Source organism: Bactrocera oleae, chromosome 2 (assembly GCF_042242935.1).
Source record: "Bactrocera oleae isolate idBacOlea1 chromosome 2, idBacOlea1, whole genome shotgun sequence".
Lineage (NCBI taxonomy): Eukaryota > Metazoa > Arthropoda > Insecta > Diptera > Tephritidae > Bactrocera > Bactrocera oleae.
In genome coordinates, this window is record NC_091536.1 from 41,561,235 (window position 1) to 41,587,010 (window position 25,776).

Consider the following 25,776-nt stretch of genomic DNA (forward strand, 5'->3'; position numbering starts at 1 on the left):
AGGAAATTAATTACATATTATTAGGAATTCGCGTTGAACTTCTTTTAACGTAGGCGACTTTCGGCGTTAAAAAAAACAACTATTATTACTTATGTGTATATATAAATTAACAAATAATTCACCCAGACATAATAGTTAGTTACATCAAGTTTACTTCATAAGTTCGTCCTCAGCTATCTATAGACAAAATAATGGTTAATAATAATACGTGCATTGTAGAAATGCCCACAATTACAATTTTTTTATTCCTCTCCATGGGATGAGATAGGAACGAAAAGATTATGGTTTATGTATTTGGGGTATAATCTTATTTATTTCAATTTTGATTCGTTTGCAAAATATGTAGATGGGCAACACTTATTACATTGAATCCTTTTGTTATTGTGCATATAACGAAAATTGTAAAAAAAATTAAATGCTTATTTAAGCGAATATGAAAATAACTGTATAAAATAAATATGTAGAAACAATGTGAGTGAAGTGTTAGTGTACATTAAGACCAGAAAGTTTCCGGAAATTGTTTTTTTTTTCGATATTCGCGGTTTGGTTCATCATGAATTCGTTCCAACGGGCCAGACGGTCCATAAAGAGTATTATTTGAGCGTTTTGAGATGTTTGCTCGACAACATCCGTCATAAACAGTCGGAATAGTGGGCCAACAATGACGATAATGCGCTATCGAGCTGTTGTTGTGAACGATTTTAAATCAAAAACTTGTTCAATACCATCCATCAATCACCGGATTTGGCTTCATGCGACTTTTGTTTGTTTCCAAAACTTCAGTTACCACTCCGTGGAACCCTTTTCGGCTTGATTGAGGCGATCCCGGGCAGTGCTTACAAGGCATGTTTCGATGTTTGGAAAAAGAGGTGGCATATGTGTACCGCTTCAGATGGAGCAGATTTTGAAGGCGACAAAATAAGTATTGAAGATCAAAAACTTTTCGTTTTATTTAAAAGCTCCGGAAACTTTCTGGTCTAGTGCATATTATAAAAGAAAAATTAACAATAATGTGAGAAATTGCAAGAAAAAATGTGTCAAATTTTCAACTTAATGCTTTATTAACAGAAATTTTGCAATTTTATGAAAATTATATGTTCTATATATATAATTGTATGAAAATATATAATTATATGAAAAATATAAAATAATAAATAAAATAGAAATAATAACACGTCTTATAACTAAGGTTTTAAAGTGTGGTAGTTTGAAATTGCAATGTATGACGAACCGGTATCGACAGTTATCAAGACAGTTCTATGTAACGAATCTTCGCTTTTTTAAAGTTCGGAACATTAGATAATTTGAATATTTTAAAAATATCAAGAGTCACTTAATGTCGGAGACATTTTATAATCAAAACTGTTATCAAGTAAAAAATCCAATGTGTGGAGTTATATTTATTTATATGACGTACGCAAGAAAAAACGTTAGCTTCGGTGCAATCCATCCCAAATATAAAACCTTCCATGCTAGAACTTAATTTTGACTGCTCAGTTTGTATGTCAGCTATATGCTATAATGATTCGATATAAACAATTTCTTCTGAAATTGAATTATTGCCTTAAATAATAATCTGTGCTAAATTTTGTGAAAAGATCTCGTCAAATAAAAAAGTTTTCAAGGACTGGATTTAGATCGATCAGTTTGTATGGCAGATATATGCTATAGTAGTCCAATATGAACAATCTCGGATATTAAACATTTGCCTTAAACCATAATCTGAGCCAAGTTTTGTGAGGAGATTTTGTCAGTTAAACAAATTTTCTATACAAGCACATAATTTTGATCGTTCAGTTTGTATGACAGTTATATGCTATAGTGGTCCGATATCGGCGGCTCAGACAAATGAGCAGCTTCTTGAGGAGAAAAGGATGTGTGCAATGTTTTAAAATTGAGTTTCAAAACTGAGGGATTTGTCCGACTATTCTATAAATAAACCGCTATGTCTACATAAGAATTTCTTGTTTAAATGATCCAAATAGTTTTTGCGCTGTTTGTGGTAACTATGTATATGTTTAGAGAATGTCGTTTAAATGCGTTTGATTCTATTTAAAAAAAAAGCCCCTTTTGGACTCTTTTGGGAATCAAATACATGAAACATAACTGGCTGATATGTGTCGATCATAAAATGGTAAATTTTCATTGGGTCAACAAGGAGGATATACCCAATACCCCTGTTTCATGTGCTTATGGGATAACCGAGCCAAAACTGAACACTGGACTAAAACAGTTTGGCCTTTGCGACTTAAGCGAAGAACAAGGAGAACGTTTTCATCAGGATATTCGCAAATATGATGGCTGATTATTACTGAAGCATTCAAAATAAGACTTATGTTTCTACTCATGCAAGAAAAGCAAATAAAATAATTTTTTTTCATGTTAAGTAAGAGTAATATATGTTTTTAATTCTAAAATTTTATTAAAATTTAGCTAAAAATGTATTTTGTTCATATTTTGCAAACTAGATCTGCTAGAGAAAAATTTACTACCGATTTGAAATCAGTGTGGCAAAATCATACCAAATCGGGTAAGAAACTTCGTAAACCAAAATTAGTGTTTCCCAGTGTATTATATATGTATTTTATATGATCTCCGATGATTTTTCCTGGGTGACAAACTTCGTGGCAAACTTTATACCGAGTTTAGGATGTACAAATTTAGAAGATTGCTCATGGTAAATATACGCCCGAAGAGCGATTGCCATACTAAACCTATTGGGTTGGCAACTAAGTAATTGCGGATTTCACTCAGATGGCTTCAGTTGAATTTTTAGGTTTGCTGGCGTAGTCCAAATGTAAAACACATTTTGTTATTTGATAGTTGGCAATTCAGCTGTCAATCAGTAAAAAAAAATTTTTGATCGGTTGCGTAGTTTTCGTTTGGCGTTCGTTGAAAAATGGAAGATCAAAAGGAACATTTTCGTCATATTTTGCTTTTTTATTTTCGCAAAGGGAAAAACGCATCGCAAGCTCATAAAAAGTTATGTGCTGTTTATGGCGACGATTCCATAAAAGAACGGCAGTGTCAAAATTGTGAGATTGCACAGAAGCTTCAGGTATCACATACATGCATTGAAAATCACTTACAACAACTTGGCTATGTTCAAAAACTCGATACATGGGTTCCTCACGAACTGAAAGAATCGCATTTAACGCAACGCATTAACAGCTGCGATTTGCTAAAGAATCGTAATGAAAATTATGCACTTTTAAAACGAATGATAACTGGCGATGAAAAATGCGGAAAAGATCGTGGAGCAGGTCAGGTGAACCAGCTCAAACAACATCAAAAGTTGGTATTCATCAAAGGAAGGTTTTGTTATCAGTTTGGTGGGATTATAAAGGAAATGTCTACTTTAAACTCTTACCACCCAACCGAACAATCAATTCTGTTGTCTACATTGAACAACTAACGAAATTAATCAATGCAGTTGAAGAAAAGCGGCCCGAATTGATAAATCGAAAAGGTATTGTATTCCATCATGGCAAAATTTATTGGAGCTTGGTTGGAATGTTTTGCCACATCCACCATATAGTCCTGACCCTGCACTATCGGATTACTTTTTGTTTCGATCTTTACAAAACTCCTTGAATGGTAAAAATTTTAATAATGATGATGATGTCAAATCGTACCTGATTCAGTGTTTTGCTAATAAAAACCAGAAGTTTTATAAACGTGGGATTATGATGCTGCCTGAAAGATGGCAAAAGGTCATTGATCAAAATGGGCAATACATTACAGAAGAAAGTTATTTAGTTCCATGAAAAAATTGTCTTAGATTTAAAAAAAAAATCCGCAATTACTTAGTTGCTAACGCAATATAACTGATGTAGTCAGAAGTGGGATCGTAAGGTATTTTTAAGAGCTGTTTAGATTACTAAATAATTTAACTTTTCCTAAAAATGTATGGTAATTTTTGGATAACTGCAGAAATAGAATATATTATGAATATACATATATAACGTGCATTTCAATTTATATCAAAATAATTCGAATTAAAAACTATTCTTTTCATTCAATTTTAGTTGGAAAACATACGTTGAATTATTTTCGCAAGAGTTCCTGATCGTCGTACCAGAGATATTCAAAACTCGTTTCTGTCGATCTAGATTCTGCAAAACGTATTGTCTTTAATGGGCTTTAACTTTAATATATTCGCCTGCGTCAACATAATAATGGTTCCAGAAAATTACAACGAAGCGGAACTATTAACAACCACAAATTTCGGGGCCTCACGCCTTATTAATCAATTCAGATGTTACTTTTATTAGAATACAGAATTGATAGTCATTTGAAAAGTTGAAAAGTATTAAAATATGTAAATAGAGAAAATATTACCAGTGCTGTGTATACTAAGTCCTTGCGTAAGAAATTTAAATTGTTGAGCACATATAGATGGAAACAAATTTAAATTTAAAATGAACCCGACACCGAAATACACTTATGATAAGAATTATATTAAAATACCATGTATTTCACAAAACATAAATGTGAGATCGAATCGAGACACAAATTACTATCAAAGAAGTTCCTAATGTAGACAGAATATATATACCCAAATCAATCCACAAGAAGGAGTAAAACTTGTGAAGGCTATTAATACGCGCAAAAATAAAAGTTTAAGTAGTTTTCAAAATACTGAAAAAAAAATTGAAAAATCGACTTGTGGATCGGATGACTTTGATCGTTTATCCGCAGTTATTGTGATCGATGATGATTATTCAGAAGCATCTGTTGTTAAAGATGATTTCAATCAATATTCTGGTATTTATGAACCAAAACCAAAAAAAATTAAGATTGTAACAAATACTGAAGATATGAGCAAGAAATTAAATGAAAATTATATAAAAGCAAGTAATCAATCAAACATACCCGTAATATCTTCAAAAAATAAACATGAAAAAGTAGGATCCCAATTAGAAAATCTCAAAAAAGAACAATTTCCAAAAAAATATTTAGCAATTCGTTAGATGATAACGTTCGTGGACTAGTAGGCGTTGAGTATGTTGTTAAAATTTTAGGTAAATCCATCGTCGGCCAGCCAAAGTACGAATGCGCTCTGTGTGAACTTTTTATGGATGGATTATGTATGCAAAATCATTTAATTGATTATAAACATCGCCTTAAGTTCTGTGAAAAGCAATATCGCCAATATCTACGCCATGTTTCGCTTAAAAAAAAAGATAAAGTAATGGCATTAATTTTAAATAGATTAGCTATTGCAATTGAACAGCACCATGGTCGATATTTACCGTACCAATGCCTTGAAACTGAATTTAATATAAATAGACATGAGATTTTGTCTAAAGTTTATTCATCTCGTCATGCTTCAGAACAATATGGACCTACTTTTACACAAATTTTTGATGCGAAAGAGGTGGATAAACTAACAGATGAAATTAATAACGACAAGCCGACCATAAATAAAGGAAAAAATATTTAACTTAATTTTGATGCCAATGCAACTTCATTACATACTCGGTCACATATGAAACTAAGAGAAGTTTATAGTTCAAGTACCGACATGTGCAGCAGGTACAAAATTCCATCTTTACATTCAGCAAAGCAGAGATACTACGATGAATATCTGAAGATAAAATTCTAGATAATGGGAATCGCAGAAATATAAGTAGTTCATCACGACCAAATTTCAAGAATTTCAAGCCAACTCAATTGCTTTCGAGATCGATTCCATCTGTGCCGAATTGAGTTCACAGCGAAAATTGTTTTCTCAATTACACGAAAACGTCATATAGAAAGTTTATTGGTACTTAATTAAGCAAAAAATAATGGATTTAAATAAGGTATTTCAAATATATCGAGCTGATCCTGACACACATCCATCTTATGATTATGAGTGGCAAATGTTTTGGAGGCGATGTAAAAATAAGTTAATCGATGCTGGCTTAGATTATCAGACATATGATTATCAACCAGAATGGGCAAGGTTTTTTTAAATCCGCATTGAGGAGATATATAACCAAGCTGTAGATAAAATTAAATTTAATGTTCTGAAAAGTCTACTTATCACTGGCAAATGAAAATTTTGTCAATGAAAGATACTTTGAAAAATCTCAATTATTTTCCGTGCTTCGCTTGTTAACAGCTTTAGAAACGTATTTGGGTAGTTTAAGTCCGAAAATTGTTGAACTGTTATCTATGGCTCTTTAAGCAGAGAAAAGTTCTCCATCGGACTTCTATACTATAATATTGAGCACAGAAAATTGTACTCTATTGTTGCTGCTGGTATTATAAAAAATTCCAAACATCTATCAACTCTACGGAAAGCTATAGATGAAATAAAATTGTTGTTACTCCAAACTTGTAAGTTGAATACAAAAGTATTGAATTTTGACAACTGTGCCTTCAAAGCATTAAAAATGAATGAAAATATTCCAAATGGTTCTCAGCTGTTTAACAATAATCTTGCTCAAGAAGAAAACAAAGAGTTTGCATATCAATTGGCTAGATTACTTGCGGCTCAAGGAAAAAGCGAAATTGATCCTGCACAGCTTAAAAAAATTATATGTATATGTTTATTGAAAATAAAAAGCACGAGTCTTTAGATATACAATTAAATAAATTAAGGTCAAAGGAAAAATATTTCAAGCAATTATAAAGTGTCCGGAAATTATGAAAAAGTGCTTGCACAACACAATATTTAATCAAAATATCATGTCTACAGACACTAATAAACTTCAATGAAACGCCAAGTTGTAATTCAAATGGAAGCTTATGGGTGTAACACCTTGCGGTAGAAGCAATTTAAGCTAAGACAGAAATATAAAGTTTCAAAAAAGAATGATCATACTCATTAAGTTATGATTGTCTCACTGGGGAAAAAACAGACTAGATTCAAAACACTTCAAACAATTTAATTCGAATGCATAGAACTTAGATTGGAGACAATTTAGAAGACTTATGCACATGTGAATTATATAGTCCAACGAAAATAATGTATATTGAAATTTATTTATGTGTAAGCGGTTGTTTTTTCAACAAGTAATTTATGCCAAATATTCACAAAAGTATTATAAGATAGGTTTGGGATTTTAGGTAATTTATTAATAATCTAAAGAAAAATTTTGCATCCTGAAGGAACTACTGTTTACTAAAAAAATATTTGTATTACATTTTAATTTTATAATGATAATCAATTTGATACACGAATAAGCACGTTAGGACTAAATTTGTGTGTTCATAGAAACAATTCAGTAACTATTCACGTGGAATATTAACTAGTTTCTGATTCGTAAAAATGTGCACTTAAACTGTAAATATATAATATGGTTTAAAATTAGTATCTTTTGATAATTAGTAAATCAAAAATCTAATAGGTATTTCGCTAAACTTTTATTAAGTTAGTTCAAATTCTTGCTATCGTGATGATCAGAGTTTATAAATTTTCCTATAGGAATATATAGAAGATGATGCCTTCTGATATTCCGCAGTCTTTAACTTTTCGCATGTTTTTTTTGTTTTAATTTTGAACAGTTTAATTACAGGAAATAAATAGAAAAATTTGAGTTTTCCAATATCATTAGTACCGTTTGCATTTTTAAAATTCTGTTTTGTAATGGAATTTCAAATAAATTTGGCCTATTAAGAAAAAACTGCTTATTATTAAAATTATTAAAAAATATTTAAGACGATTTTATATTATATCTTTTTATTAAATCTCTGTCCTGTTGATATTTATGCATTCAAATGAACTTCAGTAATCTTTTCTCTCTCTTGGAACTGTACATACATATATGGTGGTTAAAGACCTACACCTTCTGTTAAAAAAATGATCTCCCCTTTTCATCATAGATTAATTACCAACCACTGTTCATGTCTTTTAGTTTGCACATTTTTATATAAATTCTTTTAAAAATAAAAAAATGCGTAACTGATGAAAGTATTTAACATTTACTTTTGAATTTAATAAGCTTGAAATTTCTATATTCATCAAAATCTGAACTTTCGATGGCATGTTAAACTGAATATTCAACTTATCCCTTAAATTACTTTAAATATAACTTCGAAAAATATATTAAATGTTTCTTTGTATAGAAAGATTCCAATGCATCAACAATTTGTCATATATTAGCCGAGATATTCGTCTAAATTCATGTTTTGCAGGACCCAATATTTGGAACACTGTAACTTTTTCAGACGAGGTAGCTCACTACCCCGCATCAACCTAACACCCTAACTTAAATGTCATTGAAAATGTATAATTACTGCTGGAAGACATATAAGAATTGTAAGTTGAATGGATAGTCGTGTAAAAGTAATTATACAACATAAAGTTTGCTAAAAAGCACGAACATTTTAAAAATTCGGTGAATAAATCTATACACAATTTGCGTAGGAACATACACCAGTGATCCAACACTAACACTCGATTCAATATAAAATAAACGCAAGTGGCTCGGTAAATCAATAATTTTAGTTTATTCCGCATTTACTAACAATATATTTTACACAAACGAAATTAAATATATAATATAATAATTGATGGAATCGAACGCTGTGGGGGTCGTCTTGAATTGATGCGGTAGCGCGCAGAAACTGGTGTCCGAACGATTTATTTTAGCGAAGGTATGTGTGGCGCTCAGGCCCGTAGACGATAAGCGAAACATGATGTGAGGGCGATGATCCCGTCCTTTTTGTTAGATGTACAGGTCCATATGTGGACTCCAGTGTCTATAGTTGACCTTCTACCGAAAATATCAGCCAATCCACAAAGAAATCTCAAACGAGTATACCATTTGACTTTGCGAGAGTATAAAATGTTCGGTTACATCCGAACTTAGCCCTTCCTTACTTGTTTCAATATCAAGTTTTATTATATTTATTGGTCTGCAAAGATTATCTGACATTCATGGTGTACAATGCTATCATTAACTAATTTGTGGGCGGTGCAAGCTCTATTTACTTTTATTTTTGGGATACCAAAAACCTTTAACCCATAATTGGCTTGCAGAGTATGTTTTTTGAGTTGATTAAATTTAAAAAATTTAAAAGGATATTTACATAATTAAGATTATAAATATTAGTTGAATCGTATAATTTCATCACTAGACACTGTAAATTATAAAAAAAAACATTTGCTTTTGCGGGTAAGGGGGTGGAAAATGCCTTCCGCAACATCAATGCTGTCGTCACAGCAACGGTATGTGCGCCACTCACACTTGAACCACGTTTGCATTACTTCAGGTTGGCTTTTAATTTTTCTCATTGAGAGATTTACATCTCCCGCTTTTTGCTGCGGATTTCTGGATGATTCCCCAGTTTGCCTAGCTCTCCAGCATGACGCTAATTAAATTGGCCGGGCTTATTGGACCAACCCGGTCTTCTATGCGTTCCCTTTGCCATCGCACATATTCATAGAATATGTGTTCAGCGTCGTCTTCTTTCGCGTAGTTGTATAGGCATAACGGCTTCTCGACTTTTCCCATTCTGTGAAGGTACTTTTTGAAGTATCCGTGACTGGATAGCAGCTGCGTCGCGTAGAAGTCGACTTCTCTAAACTTTCGGCTTGTCGTAAGTTTATATCTCTTATAAGTGTGGCCGTTCATCTGCCACGAATCTCATTCTCCCATCTTCGTTGCCATTCTGACATCGTATCTTTCTTTATTTGTTCGATTGCAATCTTATTCTCAGGTGTTTTCTTTAGCTCCCACAGCTTTTTCCTTTCATATGCTAGGAGGTCAGTTTTTATATTACCACTAATAACTAATATTGCATCGTCTGACCCTGTTCGGTAAGCTGATGCAACTCTGAGGGCTGCGGTGCGGTGTACTCTAGCCAATACCTATTTTTCCGTTTTTAGCACATCTGCCCAATTCTCTGCACCGTATGACACATCTGATGGTTGTGGAAATTAGGAGCTTTCACTTTTCTTAATCTGTTTTAACTATGTTGTTTCCGGGACCAGGTTTAGCTTTTAGGCTGTATTACTACCGCGAAGTCGTCCGTATAGCCAATTAAGAAAGATTCGTCTGGCATGGCGGGTTTTAGTATGGCGTCGTAGCTGATGTTCCACAAGTTTGGCCCTAAAATGGATCCTTGTGCTGCTCCTGACGTAACCGCTGTCTGTCGTGATCCCTTCCCCCTGCGGGTAGGGGTAAGAATTTACCCGCGGTAAGGCATGCCTGTCGTAAGAGGCAACTAAAAGCCAAATGCACTGACTGTTATTTTACCTTGCCTAGAAATATGAGCATAGTAATGATGGCAGAAATAGTGCTATAATATTCAGCTTGAACTGATATTATAGACTTTAAATGAGATTCCAAATAAAAATATATTTGAAGTTCAAGCGATAATTGTCACCAGTCATTGAGTAAGGCGGAGCTCAACTGGCAGTAAGCTACACAGTCTTACCGGAGACTCAACTCTGGTACCACGGGGAGCAGAATGCCCCTGGAATTTGGTAACCAAATTAATACTTGCAAATAGCTCGTATTATTTAGGGCGCTGATCAATGCATTGTTTTGATACGTTGTGCTTTGGAGCACCGTGAGGTAAGGCCGTCGTCGGCAGGTACTCACGTAAAACACACCGGACGTTGTGATCCCTCTCTAGTTTGGTACCTCCGCACGGAGGTCCAGTAAAACAATTCTTTTGTATGATCTACGCTGTGCGGCTTCTACACTTTCAATGACGCATCTGATAGTACCTAAAGTTGACCTGCCGGGCCTAAATCCAAGTTGTCTAGGGGAGAGTCCTCCACCTTCGTGAATAGCCGCTTCGAGTCTGGGTTTAAGTAGTTTTTCATAAAGCTTTACCGCTGTGTCGAGCATTCATAGTGAGCGGTATGCTGATGGCAAGTTGGGATCTGCTTTTCCTTTACTGATTGGGATTTACTTATTTTATACCCGGGTCCCTAGACGGTTTTGCTAACATCTTCGCGTTCCTCCCATTTCTTCTTTTTGTTCTCGCCGATGGCGTGCTTAAGTTCCTTTTTTGCCGCTTGATATTGTTCGACTTCCTGGTGTGCGCCTGGATCTCTGCGAGTGCGAAGACATGTGCATCTAAATTGGGCGATATTTTCTGTCCAAACTGCTGCTTTTTGTTTGCTGTGGGAAGCTTTGGGCATTGATTTGTTACAATCTCTTGTTATATTAAGCATTGTGTGCTCGACAATATTCCTTGCGGTTTAGGGGGAGCTGCTAGATGGGTTTTGCTAGTCTATTGCGGAGATTCATTTTGAATTGTTTAATTTCGAAACATTCCACTTTCGACTATCGGTATTTTCGCTTTGATGTTTATCGTAGATGCCGGTGCTTATCACGAAGGAGATGTACTGATATCGCTGCCAGTGTATACTTCAGAATTTTCCATTCCTTTATTAAGCATGCCATACGTTCTAATGATAGAGTGAATCCTGGTGTGGTTTCCTCGCACCCTGGTCTTCAAATCGTGGTTTCGTCTCTTTTGTTTAGCACTATTAGACCAAGCCGCGCAGCAGTCGGTGTTTGGCATACCGCACTCTATGGCTTTCGAGTTTAGGCGTCTCCGGCGACAATTAAATGGCCCTGTAAAGGCCTAGCAGTCTTCGATGTCGTTGAGCTCTACCTGGAGTTCGTGTATGCTATCGCTTGGCGTCAGCTGCGTATAGCGGCGATTGAGCTGCTATCTTCTAACCAGATTCCGCTCTATTTTTCTTTGTATTGTTCGATTATGATGATTTAATCATAGCTGTTCTTCACGTACGTAGTGACGTAGTGCGGCAGTAGCCTTGCACCTGTGCATATTGACTGGTAGGATATTCATTTATTCAGGTTTTTTCTATATACTACGCATTTTGCAGAACCCGGTAATTGGTCAACTCGTTCGTGTTCGGCCTCTGTAGTAAGGCAGCAGAATGAAGGCCTTGTGTTTTCTTTCAATTTGTGATCTGGTTGGCCGCAGATGCAGATGATGATGTTAAGTCTAAGTCTCTAAGTATCTTGATGTCTTCGTTAAAGTCCTGAATCTTCGGCTTGAGGTAGTCGAGGTCTCTAACCTCAATAGTATTGTAGTTTTTAGTTTAAGGTCGGCCATCATTACAAATTCTTGAAGGGTGGTTTTGAGTGCCGCGCAGAAGCTAGACTTTGTAGTTTGCCCCTTCTCCAGTTCTAGTAGTATTGCGACATCTCTTGTTTTGTGGATCCCTTTGATCTTAACATCTGCTTCTTTTTTGGTTCACCTTGCTTTGGGTATTCTTTAGGACCCCGGAGTAGCTATTGCCTTCTGCTGACTTAATGATCACGGCCTCTGATTGTCGCTTGATTCGATAATTTGTTTTCGAATTTACAGCCGTGTTCTTCCGTTGAAATTTTTTTTTGCTGAAATTTTTTTATTTTGCCTTCCCCATCTTCATTATTTGTATGATACCCTTGTACTTCTCTAAATACTTCTCTTCTGGCCGTCTCATTTGGGTAATTGATTCTTGCTTCGGTGAGTTTTGAGTGGCCCGAGGTTTTACTGTGATGGCAGCAGGCGTGTTCTTGGATTTTATTTGCTTTGCGATTCCTGCTTGTGTAGACGGAGTTTTCCTGTCTGTCTTTCCTTCAGCTTTGTCCGGTGTTTTGGTATAACCTTCACTATAGGGGACCTAAGTATACCACTTCTCCTGCCAGGTTATGGTTTGAGACAGTCTCAATTCTTGAGAACATCTTGAAATCGACAAATTGAGATCTTCCGCAACATTTTCCTGAACGGCAGCAATATTTTCATTACTACTTGTCTCTTTGGCACTTGAACATTATGTAAAGGAAATTTATGCTTGAAATTTACAACAAATCGACGAATAGCGAGCACAGGCGGACGATTATTACGACCATAAAATGGAAAAAGTGCACCAAAAGATGCGATTGAAAAACGATTATTTTGATAATAAAATTGAATAATTTGCAAACGTTGTTCTTGCTTACGAGTATATCTTTCCATGATGAAATCGTAAACATTAATGAACACAATAAAAAAAATTAAAGATCATGACATATGAAAAATGGTCAAAACGATACTTAGAAATCATATAATCTCTATTGGAAAGTCCGATATGTAATATACGATATGCATACCCTTGGTATTTTTTACCGCATATCTTTGGAATTAATCGTGATTCATGATCAATTATCATAGGGAAATAAAGTTGGGTGAACATATAGATGGCTGTCCCGACAAGAATTACTAACAGCAGTACCTCGCCAGGCATATCCACTGGTAGTTACGCTTTGATAAAAATCGTAAAGTGGCTACCATTGTTAACTCTGTCATGATCTCCACTTAGAAACTTATTTCTGTGGACAACTGTTGATTTTATCAATTCCAACTCGGTCGACCTAATAAAATTTACCGAGAGGCATCTTCGCCCCATAAGGGGACAAAATTGCGGTAGTTATATAACCAGAGAAAGTATGACGATATTCGATGGTTTTACCTTCTAGTACAGAAGTTTGCAAGCTTTGGTCGGCATTTATACAGCACCTTCTAAATCCATTTGTTCAAACAAAATAAATATGTCAAAATATGTAAATCTGTCATCAACGAATAAACACACCCAATATGTTGCAAATGTAAGGTCTTCTCACTAATTAAAGAGAGATCCATATTGCCGATGATTTTCCCTTTACCAATAGTGAAGACAATTAAGGCCTTGTATGAGCTGACAAAAGCTGTCTACCTTTCAATCTCCTAACACTTCTAGAAGACACTGAAAAGTATTCACTCTCTTCAGTAGCGGTTCCTACTTTATGTAATCGGTCGGCAACCATCCATATTATTACGTAGCCGTCGGAAAGCTGAGAGTGTAGTTTAAGTCGGGTCAACTGCTCGAAGCGAAAAGACCACCCTATCATTTCGTGTGAATAGACAAAACATGATTTGATAAAATATGGAAAATCTATTTTTCGGCAATCACGACCGAGTAAACCATATGGGCAACTGCGGTTGAAACCAAATCGTATCAGCTCTTTGTGTTGCTTGAATATAACCTAACATAATATAATATATGCCTGCGTATAAGCCACGTGGATAGGAAAATTTGCTCGAGTAACGTTGTATTGATTAAAATCATATGAGCCATACTTAAGTAAAAATGTGTGAACTGTGGGTATGAAGCGCAGGTTGGCAATTTTCGGGGCGTAACATTATGTATTTAAGTTGCTACGTAGTTTTTACGGTTGTTAGTAATACCTACAACCAATCGAGATAGATATAGAGTTATATACAAGGTGTTGGTAGGGATCATTTGTTGTAAACGAGCCTTAATTTGTTTCTGTTTGGTTGGCATGACATCTGTCAAACATATTCAATAACCTTACAGTCATTGCACAAACACCATCATATTTTTTCATTGTGTTGAAAATGTCAAATTTTGTATAGGAAAGTGCTGATTTGCGGGAAGCATTAATTTTTGGTTTTCATTGGAAGAAAAGGGCTGCAGAATCATTTGAATGCTTGTCGAGGCATATGGCGATCATGCTCTATCAGAAGCAACATGCAAAATATGGTTTCAACGGTCAGGTGCATTGTCGGGTAACAAAATTACTTTGCCGTGTCTTCTAGCCCATTCTGGTCGTTTTTCGATCAATGCACGGTTCGAATTGATCATTTGTTGTCTGTAGCGATTAGCATTAACACCAGGTTATAGAAGCTCATGATGTACCACACCCTTCTGATCCGACCAAACACAGAGCATTGCATTATTACTGAATCGATCTGTTTTTGCAGTCAATGTTGATGGGTGTCTCGGATTAACCTCTGATTTTCTTCGTTTAGGATTCTCTGACAATATTTCGTTCTGCAAATTCTGAAAGATTCCGGCTGTTATATTACATCAGTTGCCGAAGTCTATATGATAGTGGGACCACCGTGGGGCCGTCAACGACATTATCGTAGTCGAGAGTTTGTGTGATTTTTTGGAGCAACAAAGCACAGCCGAAAACTGCAATATTATAAGTATGGTAAAGTCAAGAAAAAACGAAATAACTGGTGATAGCAGTGTTAACTAGGTTACAGGCATTATAGTTAAAGGGTACCATACTAAATATAAACCATTATATTATACTTAGGTATATATTAATTGTTTATCCGCAAATGTAGTGGGTAAAGTGTTTGTACTAAAAATCAGTACCTCGTTAAAGATCGAAAGTATTGGATGTGCTACTGATTTTGCACACATTTTATAACATTATAACTACATGGGCTGACAAGCTTTTGGGCAAAAATTTTATCTTATGCAATTTTTTTTATTGAAAATCTTATGAAATGTTTTAAAATTGTGAGATATAGTTATACATAATTAATAAATATACATAAAAACAATTTCAAAAAACGGTAATTTAGTTTTTAGCGAGTTATTTGCTAATTCTTAAGTCATTAAAAAACTCTTCCATTGCTGCAGTGATTGCGGCTTTAACCGTGCTCAAAACAAAAAAAAAATTAATAAGGTTATTAATCGTTAAAGTATTGTCTATACCACGATTGTTATAAAATTTAAATTTAACAAAATGGCAGACAGAAAGAGTGTCGAATTTTGTTCGAAAATGAGATGATTCTGCCGATCTAAAATGAGAGATTTCATATATTGGGATATACAACTACATTCCTATGGTTTTTTTTTTCTTATACAGAATATTGCCCATCAAAATTATATCGTTTTCTCATCTTTCTACCGGCTTGGAGACCAAGAATAAATTATGCCAATTTTTGATATCCTATTCTGATGTAAAATATACTGAAGTGCGCCTCGAGTGGAACAAATGGTAGTCAGAAGGGGCAAGGTCTGGGCTATAAGACGGGTGAGGTCAAACTTTCAGCCGCTTATTGCCTGGTTTCAATTTGATGAGTTGTCAGTAGCGTACCGCATTAATGGTTTCACTTAATTCTAGAAGCTCACAATACAGCACGCCTTTTAGATCCCATCAAATACAGAGAACTACCTTGGCGTCATGAATATTCGGCTTTGCCGTTGATTTTGCTCTCTGGCCCGGCCAAAAGATTCTGCGAGCTCTTCTTATGTTTGGTAACAATCTTCATAGAGTAATGAAGATCGCACAAGGACAGTAGCTTTCCAACGCATACTACGCCATCTCTTTGCACACTGCACGAATATAGTGATGGACCCAATAATTAAAAATCTGACGGGACAGAGAAACAAATAAGCAGAAAAAAATTAAAGCGATCAGATATCAACTGCAGACAATTTGAGGAATGTAGTTTTGGGAAAAATCGTGCAATTTCTTTAACCTCATGTTGAAGACAATAATAAGAGTCGCAGAGCTTAATAGACAAGGTACAGTTTACAAAAATGTACAATTGCTAATGATATTATTGGCCTTAACAACCACGCCGTTAGTTCTGTTTTCTCCAGGCTAGACAAGAAAGCGAAGCGAATAGGTCTAGTGGTGAACGAGAATAAGACGCAATATCTCCTGTCATGAAATAAGCAGTAAACGCATTCGTAGTTGGTTCCTACGCTACTGTTGACAATGTCCGGTGTTTTTTACGTGGGTACCTGCTGACGACAGCCTTACCCCACGGCGCTCAAAAGCACAGCTGATCAATTCAATGCATTGATCAGCGCCCTGAAAATGCTAGGTATTTTTCAGTACCGATTGGTAGTGTGGTACGGTTCGAGACAGTTTTTCCCGTATTTGGGTATCACCCACAGCCCCACGATACTCCCCGAAAGGCCAGTCCGCAGTCTTGCGTCACATATCTGGTGCTGACCCCATTCACCCGGACAATCGGTGGACGAACCGGCGACAATCTGCCCATAAGCAGCATTGTCACCGTTCTGCCCATCGATATGTCAACCCCCACACCTAAACCCCAACTATTTACAATTCTTAAAATTGTCCTCCCGCCCGCTCTAACTATAAGCGCGATCGACCTTCAACCAGAAGGAGAAGGTCGTCCGCATACGCACAACATTTACAGAGGGGTTCGAGCTGTCCAAGCAGAGAGTCCATCATGAGGTAAATATATGGACCGCAGATGGATCCCTGCGGGCAGCCACGGACCACTCCTGTCAAGGACATATTTATTGACATTATCCCTAACAGCGCCCTGAACGTAGAACCAAACATTCTCTACACTGCGTCCTTTCCTGAACCCATACTGCCTATCCGATCACATACCCCGCGTTAGCTAATGAAGCCGGTCCACCATAACTCTTTCCAGCACTTTTCCAAGCAATGGAAGGAGACTGATGCCCCGATAAGAACGAGGATCGCCGTGATCTTATCAGGGGACTTCAGGAGAGGGACAATCCTAGCAATTTTCCACTCGCGTGGAAAATAACCCTCCCACACGCACTTGTCATAAATGGCCTCCAAGTATTCCGGAATGAACTTCCACACACTTTTACACATCTCTCCGTTCAAACCATCAAAACCTGGGGACCGTTTAGACCTGACCAGGCCAAAGGAGTACTCCAACTCACCATCATCTAATGGAGGGACAGGTACCTATTGTACCTGAACCTGCGCCCTAGGAAAGAACGCTCCTAACAAAGCCCCCGCACACTCTCTTCACGTTAATAACATAGTGTCACCAACGCGAAGAGAGGTGATGTCCCCCCTCTTACGACCGCGGCAGATCCTATAGACCTGACCCCACGGGTCGTCCCTATTTTCCCCTACAAAATTTCTCCACTCCTGTTCTTTAATTTTAACCAACATTTCTTTATACTCCCTAATCGCACAACTAAATTCATACCTAAGCTGGGACAGCCTGTCAGAATTGGACCGTCGAGCGCGTTGAAACTTTCGCCTCAATCGCCTGACAGTCCTCCTCTTCGAGGTTAACTCACGCGTCCACCACTTTATTTTCCTAATCATAAGACTTTCACACTTTCTAAGTACCCTATTTGGCGTTGAAACTTTCTCCTCAATCGCCTGACAGTCCACCTCTTCGAGGTTAACTCACGCGTTCACCGCTTTTTTTCCCTAATCATAAGACTTTCACACTTTCTAATTACCCTATTTGGATCAAATTATGATCACTCAATCCCACCCTCGCTTAACCTCACATCTAGCTACGAACGCCCTATCTGCTGCCTGATTCATAAGAATCACGTCAATGTCACTCACGCCTCTAGGCCCATCAAACGTGTACCATTCACTCGGCTCATTCACAATGTAGAGGTTTTTAGCATCCACCCATTGACTTAATGCCTCGCCTAGACTGTGACTTTGCTATCCAGACGTATGCCAGGATATCTTACTAAACCACATCGAAGACGAGGCATTCGCATCCAGCCCTAGGATAAATGGGGTACTACTTTCAAGTAGTAGTAGCTTATCCATGTAGCCCAGGTAGGCCTCTAGGGGCTCGCTAAATTTGCAGTACAACCTAGCTACAATCAGCCTGACGAACTTCCCCTCTACCGCGACACATACACCCAGTTGTGAAGAATCCACAACTACGCAATCGTAGTTGGGATCACTCACAACAGTTACAGCATTAGCCCCATTAGGACATCATGAGATGCCCAGCTGGTCTACCCTTGAATGCGCAGTTGCGGCAATGGGGTGCCTTGTAAGAACGCCCTGAACTACAACCCGAGGACCCAACCTCACGTCCTACCTCACCTCCCCGAATTTTGCGTTAGTCGCCACTTTCTCCCTCTCTAAGACAGAAAATAGCTCCCCCTTTAGCAGCGTCACCTCTGCCCGCACTACCCTTGCTCGCGCTCGACTTATTTGCGCCCGTCTTTGTCGCGGCCTCACCACCTTGCGCGAGACCCCCTCGCCCGACTTTGCGGGGTGAACAGCCGCTTTTTCAGCGGTGTCACCATTACCGCAACCGCCCCTTCACCTACTTACCGCTATTCAGCTCACCCAAACCGAAAAATCCACAAAAAACGCGTAAAATTGTGCTCTTGCACAAAAACCACACTCGCGGTCCCGTAACCGAGCAATAACAACGAAACTCGTTGTCAACGAATACTCGCACAAAACGAAATTCCACAAGAAATTTTGGCAACAATTTCCTACACAGATTTTACGGAAGATTTATGGTTCTCTGAACATAGACGATGAACAGCTTTGAAGCCGTAGAAGCAGAGGAAGGGAATTACCTCCACTCCGTTGGAAATATCGGGTGGAGAGCGACGTGGTTTTGTTCTATATTTCCAACTGGCTAGTTTGAGTAAAACGCTTTTAATGATAAACTGATTGAACTAAGCTGAACTGAAAAAATATTTTAAATATTAATAAAAAAATTTTATTATGTTACTATTAAAGGCATCGAAATATGCAAGAACAAAAAAAAATATTTTTTTTCTGACGAACCTTAATCTCGACGTTCAATAAAAACAAAGATAGAGACTTTATATTTGTGGCGCGATCTCTAGGTCGCGCTATGTACATTTCAGTCCTTGTATGTAGTTTGACTTTTACTACATTTTTGATGTTATACATACTCAGAACGTTTGGACACACGAGCGCTATTTATGTTGTTTACAGCAACTTAAAATATACATCTTTGCTAAAAAATGGAATTTAATCGCGAACATTTTTGCGCGATTATTTTTTACAACTTTCGACATTGATTAACTCTGCAACATCGATAAACTTAATGAAGTTTTTGGCGATGAAGCTCCATCAAGGCAAGGGTGTTTATCGATGATATGGTGAATTCAATCGTGGTTGTAGATCACTCCAAGACGTATTCGTGAAGGTCGTCCAAAATCAGTTGTGGTTCCGGAAACTATTGATGCTGTGCACAAAATGATATTGCAAGATCGTCACGTGACCTATCGTGAGACTGAAAAAACTATAGGAATTAGTGCTTCCAAGCAACCTTTTGCTGTTTTTTTGAAAATGCTGGACATTTCGCACCATTAAGCCACCACCGAAAACGGATATATCTGTCATGCTTTTTGTAGACAATTATCTTAGGTTTGGTGCCTGACCGGTTCCAAGTATTTTGTGGTGGGTTTGTTATAGAGCTGGGTATTTACAGAGAAAGTAGAAAAGTGTTTCCGTATTCCCTTCTAGCTTGCAGCTGCGGCAAATATTGGTATAAGGAATTGTTTATTATATAATATTTCTGGACCTGAATAGTAGGTCCTTGGTTCTAATCCTGTCACATTTGGGCCATATCCAAATTATGGACAAGTGGAGTCCACCTGCCAGTGAGCTTAAAGCCTTCTTGCAGTTGTTGACTACGCTCGAATTAATCTGTGGTGTCGACAAAGCCAGCAAACTCTTCGTGTGTATGGTTGCTTTCTGTATCCTCTCGTAATTATTCAATAGAACTTCACAGGCCTATACCTTGTACTTCCGCTTGAAAGATGCTGGCTGAGTTAGGTAGGGGGATAGAAAGAGGAATGTCAAGATCCTTGGAGTATACCCCCCTCCTCTACAGTTCATTTTGGAAGGTAGTATCCACCTCCACTACTAAACCTCTTCTCCATTCAAGTGTTAAGGGAATCCTGACCCGAAAGTGACTATCGAAATCTAACATTGGGAGGATATACATATGTAGTCTGATTTAATTATGTTAAGCTGGCTTGGGATGGCGTTATGTTCATATTCTTTCCGATTCCAACCTCCTAATTATTTAATGCTGAAATCAGAACTTGCTGCTACTTTCCGAGTATACACGTCTATGGGCAGTTTATGCAGATCATATTAAGCGCTTCGTTCGAACATAACTTCATAGCCCCTGCAAACCCTGCATAGGCTGCTCTTTGTATTCCATTTAATTCCCTGATAATCAGGGGTGTTGTAGAATCTGATAGTTGTCGGAATCAGAATTGAAACCGACAAAAAAATGTAGTAGGTGTCATGAATTCAGATATTATTGGTTTGACGTTCGAAGCAGAAATTGTATCGGTTTTGGCTGTCACGGAAACCAATTTTATCGGTTTTGTTATCAGAAACAAATCAAGAGGATTTTTTCAGATTTGAAATTTAAGTTAAGAAAATAATTTATATTATTGTTACGATTTAATTTATCGTTATTTCTATAGGGGAAAACATAAGAATAAAACAAAAAATTTCATAATTTTCGAGTTTATGGAAAAAATCAAGATATTTTAAGAGAATTTACAAAACGTAACAAACATAATTTAACACCCAAATGCGTCTTTATTCAGTCGATAATGTGATATAAATCTGCAAAGTTAGCATGTATACAAACGTACAAGTAAATGCAAGCCAAATTTCACATGCGACTCCCCTGGTGCATCAAGTGGATTACTGTGCTCTTTTAATATATTCCTTTTAGTTTTTTCGTTGCTTTTTTTGTTCAAATAAAATAAAAGCTAAAATAGCGGAACTCATTGTAAACTTTAGTAGACTTCATTCAGCATTTCAAATGTATAAAACGCATTCTAATTTATTCATTTGAAATTTTGTCACATCAGTAGACAGCTGATTCGAATATTCGTTTTGCATATGTTCGACTATATTTGGCGTAAGGCCCCAGTTCCTGTTAAGTATTCTTTTGCATGCAATGTTAATTTTCCAATTCAGTTTGGTATCGATTTCAACTCCTAAGTATTTTGACGTGGCGGACAGATTGTGAAGGAAACATCCCTGATACCATGAACACTATGTCATCTGCATAGGCTATTGCTTTCACTCCTCTTCCTTTGCGTTGAAGTAGTACTGCATTCAGCGCCACCACCCATAAAAGCGAGGAAAGGACCCCTCCTTGAGAAGTGCTTCTGCTTATGTAGCTTATTCGTTTCGCTGAGCCATGCTATAATCATTTTCTCATAAGCATCGATCGTGTCCATCTGCAAACCATGTCGTCTATACCGCCATGTGACAGAGAATCAATAATCGTTCTTATTTCTATGTATATTATTGAAGGCTCCGTCTCCGGTTTTGGTAAGAACACCACTTTTACTCTTTTCCAGTTTATCGGTATGTTAGATAGTGGATGCTGGCCTTATATATTTTTTCTAGCCTTGTAATCATTGGTTCTTTTATCTTCTGCATCATTATGGAAATGATCCCAGCCGGGCCGGCGCTTTAAATGGCAAGGAGCTGTTTATAGCGTATATAACCTCCTTCTTACCTACTATGAAGCCAGATTGGTCTGCTGTATTTGCAAGTAGTTCTGGTTGTACCTCAGCTGAGGTTTCCCTGATTTTGATTACCAGGGAAGTGCGATTTCATGAGTTCCTCTGGGGATTCTCCTGCGAAGGAAGTCCACTCACCGAAATTCGTCTTTAAAAAATAGATATACAATATATTACTCAGTATGGTGGATTCTTTGCAGCTTTCTATCGATGTACAGAAAGACCACCATGAGTCTGCTTTTGCTTTCCTAACTGCTTTTTTTTGTATTACTTCAAGATGTCGTTGTAAGGTTGCCAAACTTTGGTCCTATAACTTAACATTAAAAAGCGCTCAAGTAAGTTTTCAGGTGGTTAAGGTCAACGTTCCACCAAGGAGTCGATGTTCTATTTTTGAGAACAATTAACGGTGTGGATTTGTTACAAGAGGGGTTCTTTCCACCTCTTCATCTAATTCTTGAACGACCACACAACATAGGATATCACCACATACAAAAAGGGATCGGCTCGTCACACTCTCCTTATTTGATTTGACAGCGATCCGATATGTGACATCGATCGACTTTATTCCGCAAGCATTTTCATGTTTCTTCATTCCGGATACCTACATAGTTCTCACCATATACACATATATAATTCATTTTAAGGAATTATTGTAAACTTAGTAGTTTTCGTATTGAATTAATACATAGTACATATTAGTGACTCGGGCATATATGTAAAATAATAATACAATTATAGGAGCACTAGCCTCAGAGGCTTTCAGCTCGCAACTTTCGTGGAAAAAATATTTACAGACGATATGTAATGACGCATGAGTCAGACGAAGTGAACAAAGGCCTTGATATCATGGCAGTGGCCTTAGGGTGGGTAAACAGCTTTATTCCCGTCCTGATTGCAGATGGCGTAGTGGTGTTCCACGTTTTTCCAAGCATTAACTTTTATGGCTTTTTGCTGTGAAGCAATTAAATGGATTATATCCCTTTTTTCGATGTAGTTGAATACAATCAATGACCAGCTTTTATCGTATTTCCAAAGTTATCAACAATAGCAAATGACGTGTAGAAGTCGGCCTTGGAATCGTTCGTAAAAATGAGTTTCTAATCTTCATAGTGTTTTACAATGAGTTCTTTAAACAAACTTTGCTATTCCCTAGAGTTAGTGTTCTTCTTTTGATGTTTTTGAAGTTGTAGCTCGAACGAGGTTCTTTAAGTAAACATGGTGGGGCTAATAATATAGATTTTTCTACGGGTACAGATGCGATACTTAGATCTCTAGCTAGTTTGATGAATCTAGAGATAGTGGAAGAAATATTGGAGTTTGTTTCATCACTTCATTTGGCTTTTACTATACCATATAAGAGGTTGCTATTGCACAATTGTAGTTTTGGAATAAATTTTTGCGAAGTGTGCGTTATTCTTTCCTCGATAATTGGGAGTTCAGCTTCCTTTAAGATAAACATTATTGGTGACGTAGGAAACTTCTTCTAACAGCAGTATAACGGATAATGATGATCCTTGCAGGATCTCGTTGTACATATTGGACGTTTTTGAGAAAGTGTTATTGATTCTGACCGTGATGTTACGATTAATTAGAAAAGATTTAATGAAATATTTTTTCGTAAGATAATGTGCAAACCGACTCTGTCGAAAGCTTTTTCGAAATCTGAACTGAGAATAGATACGTGATTTCTTTTTGATAAGGCATTTTGGCGAAGTCTTCGAAATAAAGTAAGGCTTCTATAGTGCCTTGCCCTTTCTTAAATGTGAACCCAGAGGTTCGTTTTGAAAGAAATTTTTCTAATACTTTGCCCATGCAGCATAGGAGTGATATAGGTGTGTAACCAAGTAGTCTTGGAGTCAAGAGTCTTGCCTGGCATTGATGATATTGTGTAATCGAATTCTGCGATGATTATGTCTGATTCGGTAATATATACAAATTTTGTTGTCTTTACCGTACCTTCTTCTAAGAAGTTCGTTTTTATTTGATACAAACGAGGAGTGGACATTTGAGTCACTCGAGTAGTCGAACCATACAGATGCGAAATGATCAACTATGTCTGCCGCAAATTGGACCATACGGGCTATTAATACATTTAAGGTTAACTTGCGAATAGTTTCTTAGGGGTTGTTAACGGAGTAATAGCTTCGGTAAGTTTTTGTAGGCAAGCCCTCTTATCTTCTTTAATATTTTTTTCGAAATACTGAATTGGCTTTTTTATATTTTATCAAATTGTGGATAGAGCGAGTTCTTTTGTTTGCTATCTATAGTGATTGTTTTTCTTTTCTGAGTTTTGAAAGCTCGGTAGACCAATAAGGCACACAACTTTTGAAGGTTTTTTACCCGTTTGAGGGATAAAAGGGTGAGCAGAGGTTTTAATTATTTTTGGTAATCGTAGCTGTTTAATTATTTTTATTATCGTCACGAGGATGTGCAGCAGAATAACTTTCGCAAAGTTGTTGAAATTTAGATCAATCTACCTTGTCCAACAGAAACTTGGGTTCCTCCGAACCTTTGTTGGATAAGGGGGTTGATAGGCGAGTCATAATAGGAAAATGATAACTGTTATTTAGGTCAGTTAAGGTTTGGCTATTTAGTTTGGGGGCGATAGCAGAAGAACAAAGGACCAGGTCTACTTTCGTAAACAATTTGTGTGTAGAAAAATTTGTGGGAGAGCCTCGTTTAAAATGGTTAAGTTCTGCGCTAATATAAAGCAGTTGTTGACTACGCTCGAATTAATCTGTGGTGTTGACAAAGCCAGCAAACTCTTCGTGTATATGGTTGCTTTCTGTATCCTCTCGTAATTATTTAATAGAACTTCGCAGGCATATACCTTGTACTTCCGCTTGAAAGATGCTGGCTGAGTTAGGTAGGGGGATAGAAAGAGGAATGTCAAGATCCTTGGAGTATACCCCCCTCCTCTACAGTTCATTTTGGAAGGTAGTATCCACCTCCACTACTAAACCTCTTCTCCATTCAAGGGTAAAGGGAATCCTGACCCGAAAGTGACTATCGAAATCTAACATTGGGAGGATATACATATGTAGTCTGATTTAATTATGTTATGCTGGCTTGGGATGGCGTTATGTTCATATTCTTTCCGATTCCAACCTCCTAATTATTTAATGCTGAAATCAGAACTTGCTGCTACTTTCCGAGTATACACGTCTATGGGCAGTTTATGCAGATCATATTAAGCGCTTCGTTCGAACATAACTTCATAGCCCCTGCAAACCCTGCATAGGCTGCTCTTTGTATTCCATTTAATTCCCTGATAATCAGGGGTGTTGTAGAATCTGATAGTTGTCGGAATCAGAATTGAAACCGACAAAAAATGTAGTAGGTGTCATGAATTCAGATATTATTGGTTTGACGTTCGAAGCAGAAATTGTATCGGTTTTGGGTGTCACGGAAACCAATTTTATCGGTTTTGTTATCAGAAACAAAGCAAGAGGATTTTTGCTGACAGATTTGAAATTTAAGTTAAGAAAATAATTTATATTATTGTTACGATTTAATTTATCGTTATTTCTATAGGGGAAAACATAAGAATAAAACAAAAAATTTCATAATTTTCGAGTTTATGGAAAAAATCAAGATATTTTAAGAGAATTTACAAAACGTAACAAACATAATTTAACACCCAAATGCGCCTTTATTCAGTCGATAATGTGATATAAATCTGCAAAGTTAGCATGTATACAAACGTACAAGTAAATGCAAGCCAAATTTCACATGCGACTCCCCTGGTGCATCAA

General features: G+C 36.9%; 2 protein-coding genes across 2 annotated transcripts in view; both read left to right on the plus strand.

Annotated features, from left to right (window-relative positions):
* Nepl16 (Neprilysin-like 16) overlaps positions 1 to 25,776 on the plus strand; it is a 1,095,435-nt gene that overhangs the window by 911,828 nt on the left and 157,831 nt on the right. The gene's annotated exons all lie outside the window — the stretch shown is intronic.
* Positions 4,422 to 6,381, plus strand: LOC118682782 (uncharacterized). The gene is given in 3 exon segments (XM_070105880.1): positions 4,422 to 4,493; positions 5,637 to 6,025; positions 6,027 to 6,381. Coding segments are annotated over 3 exon segments (693 nt in total). The 3' UTR covers positions 6,259 to 6,381.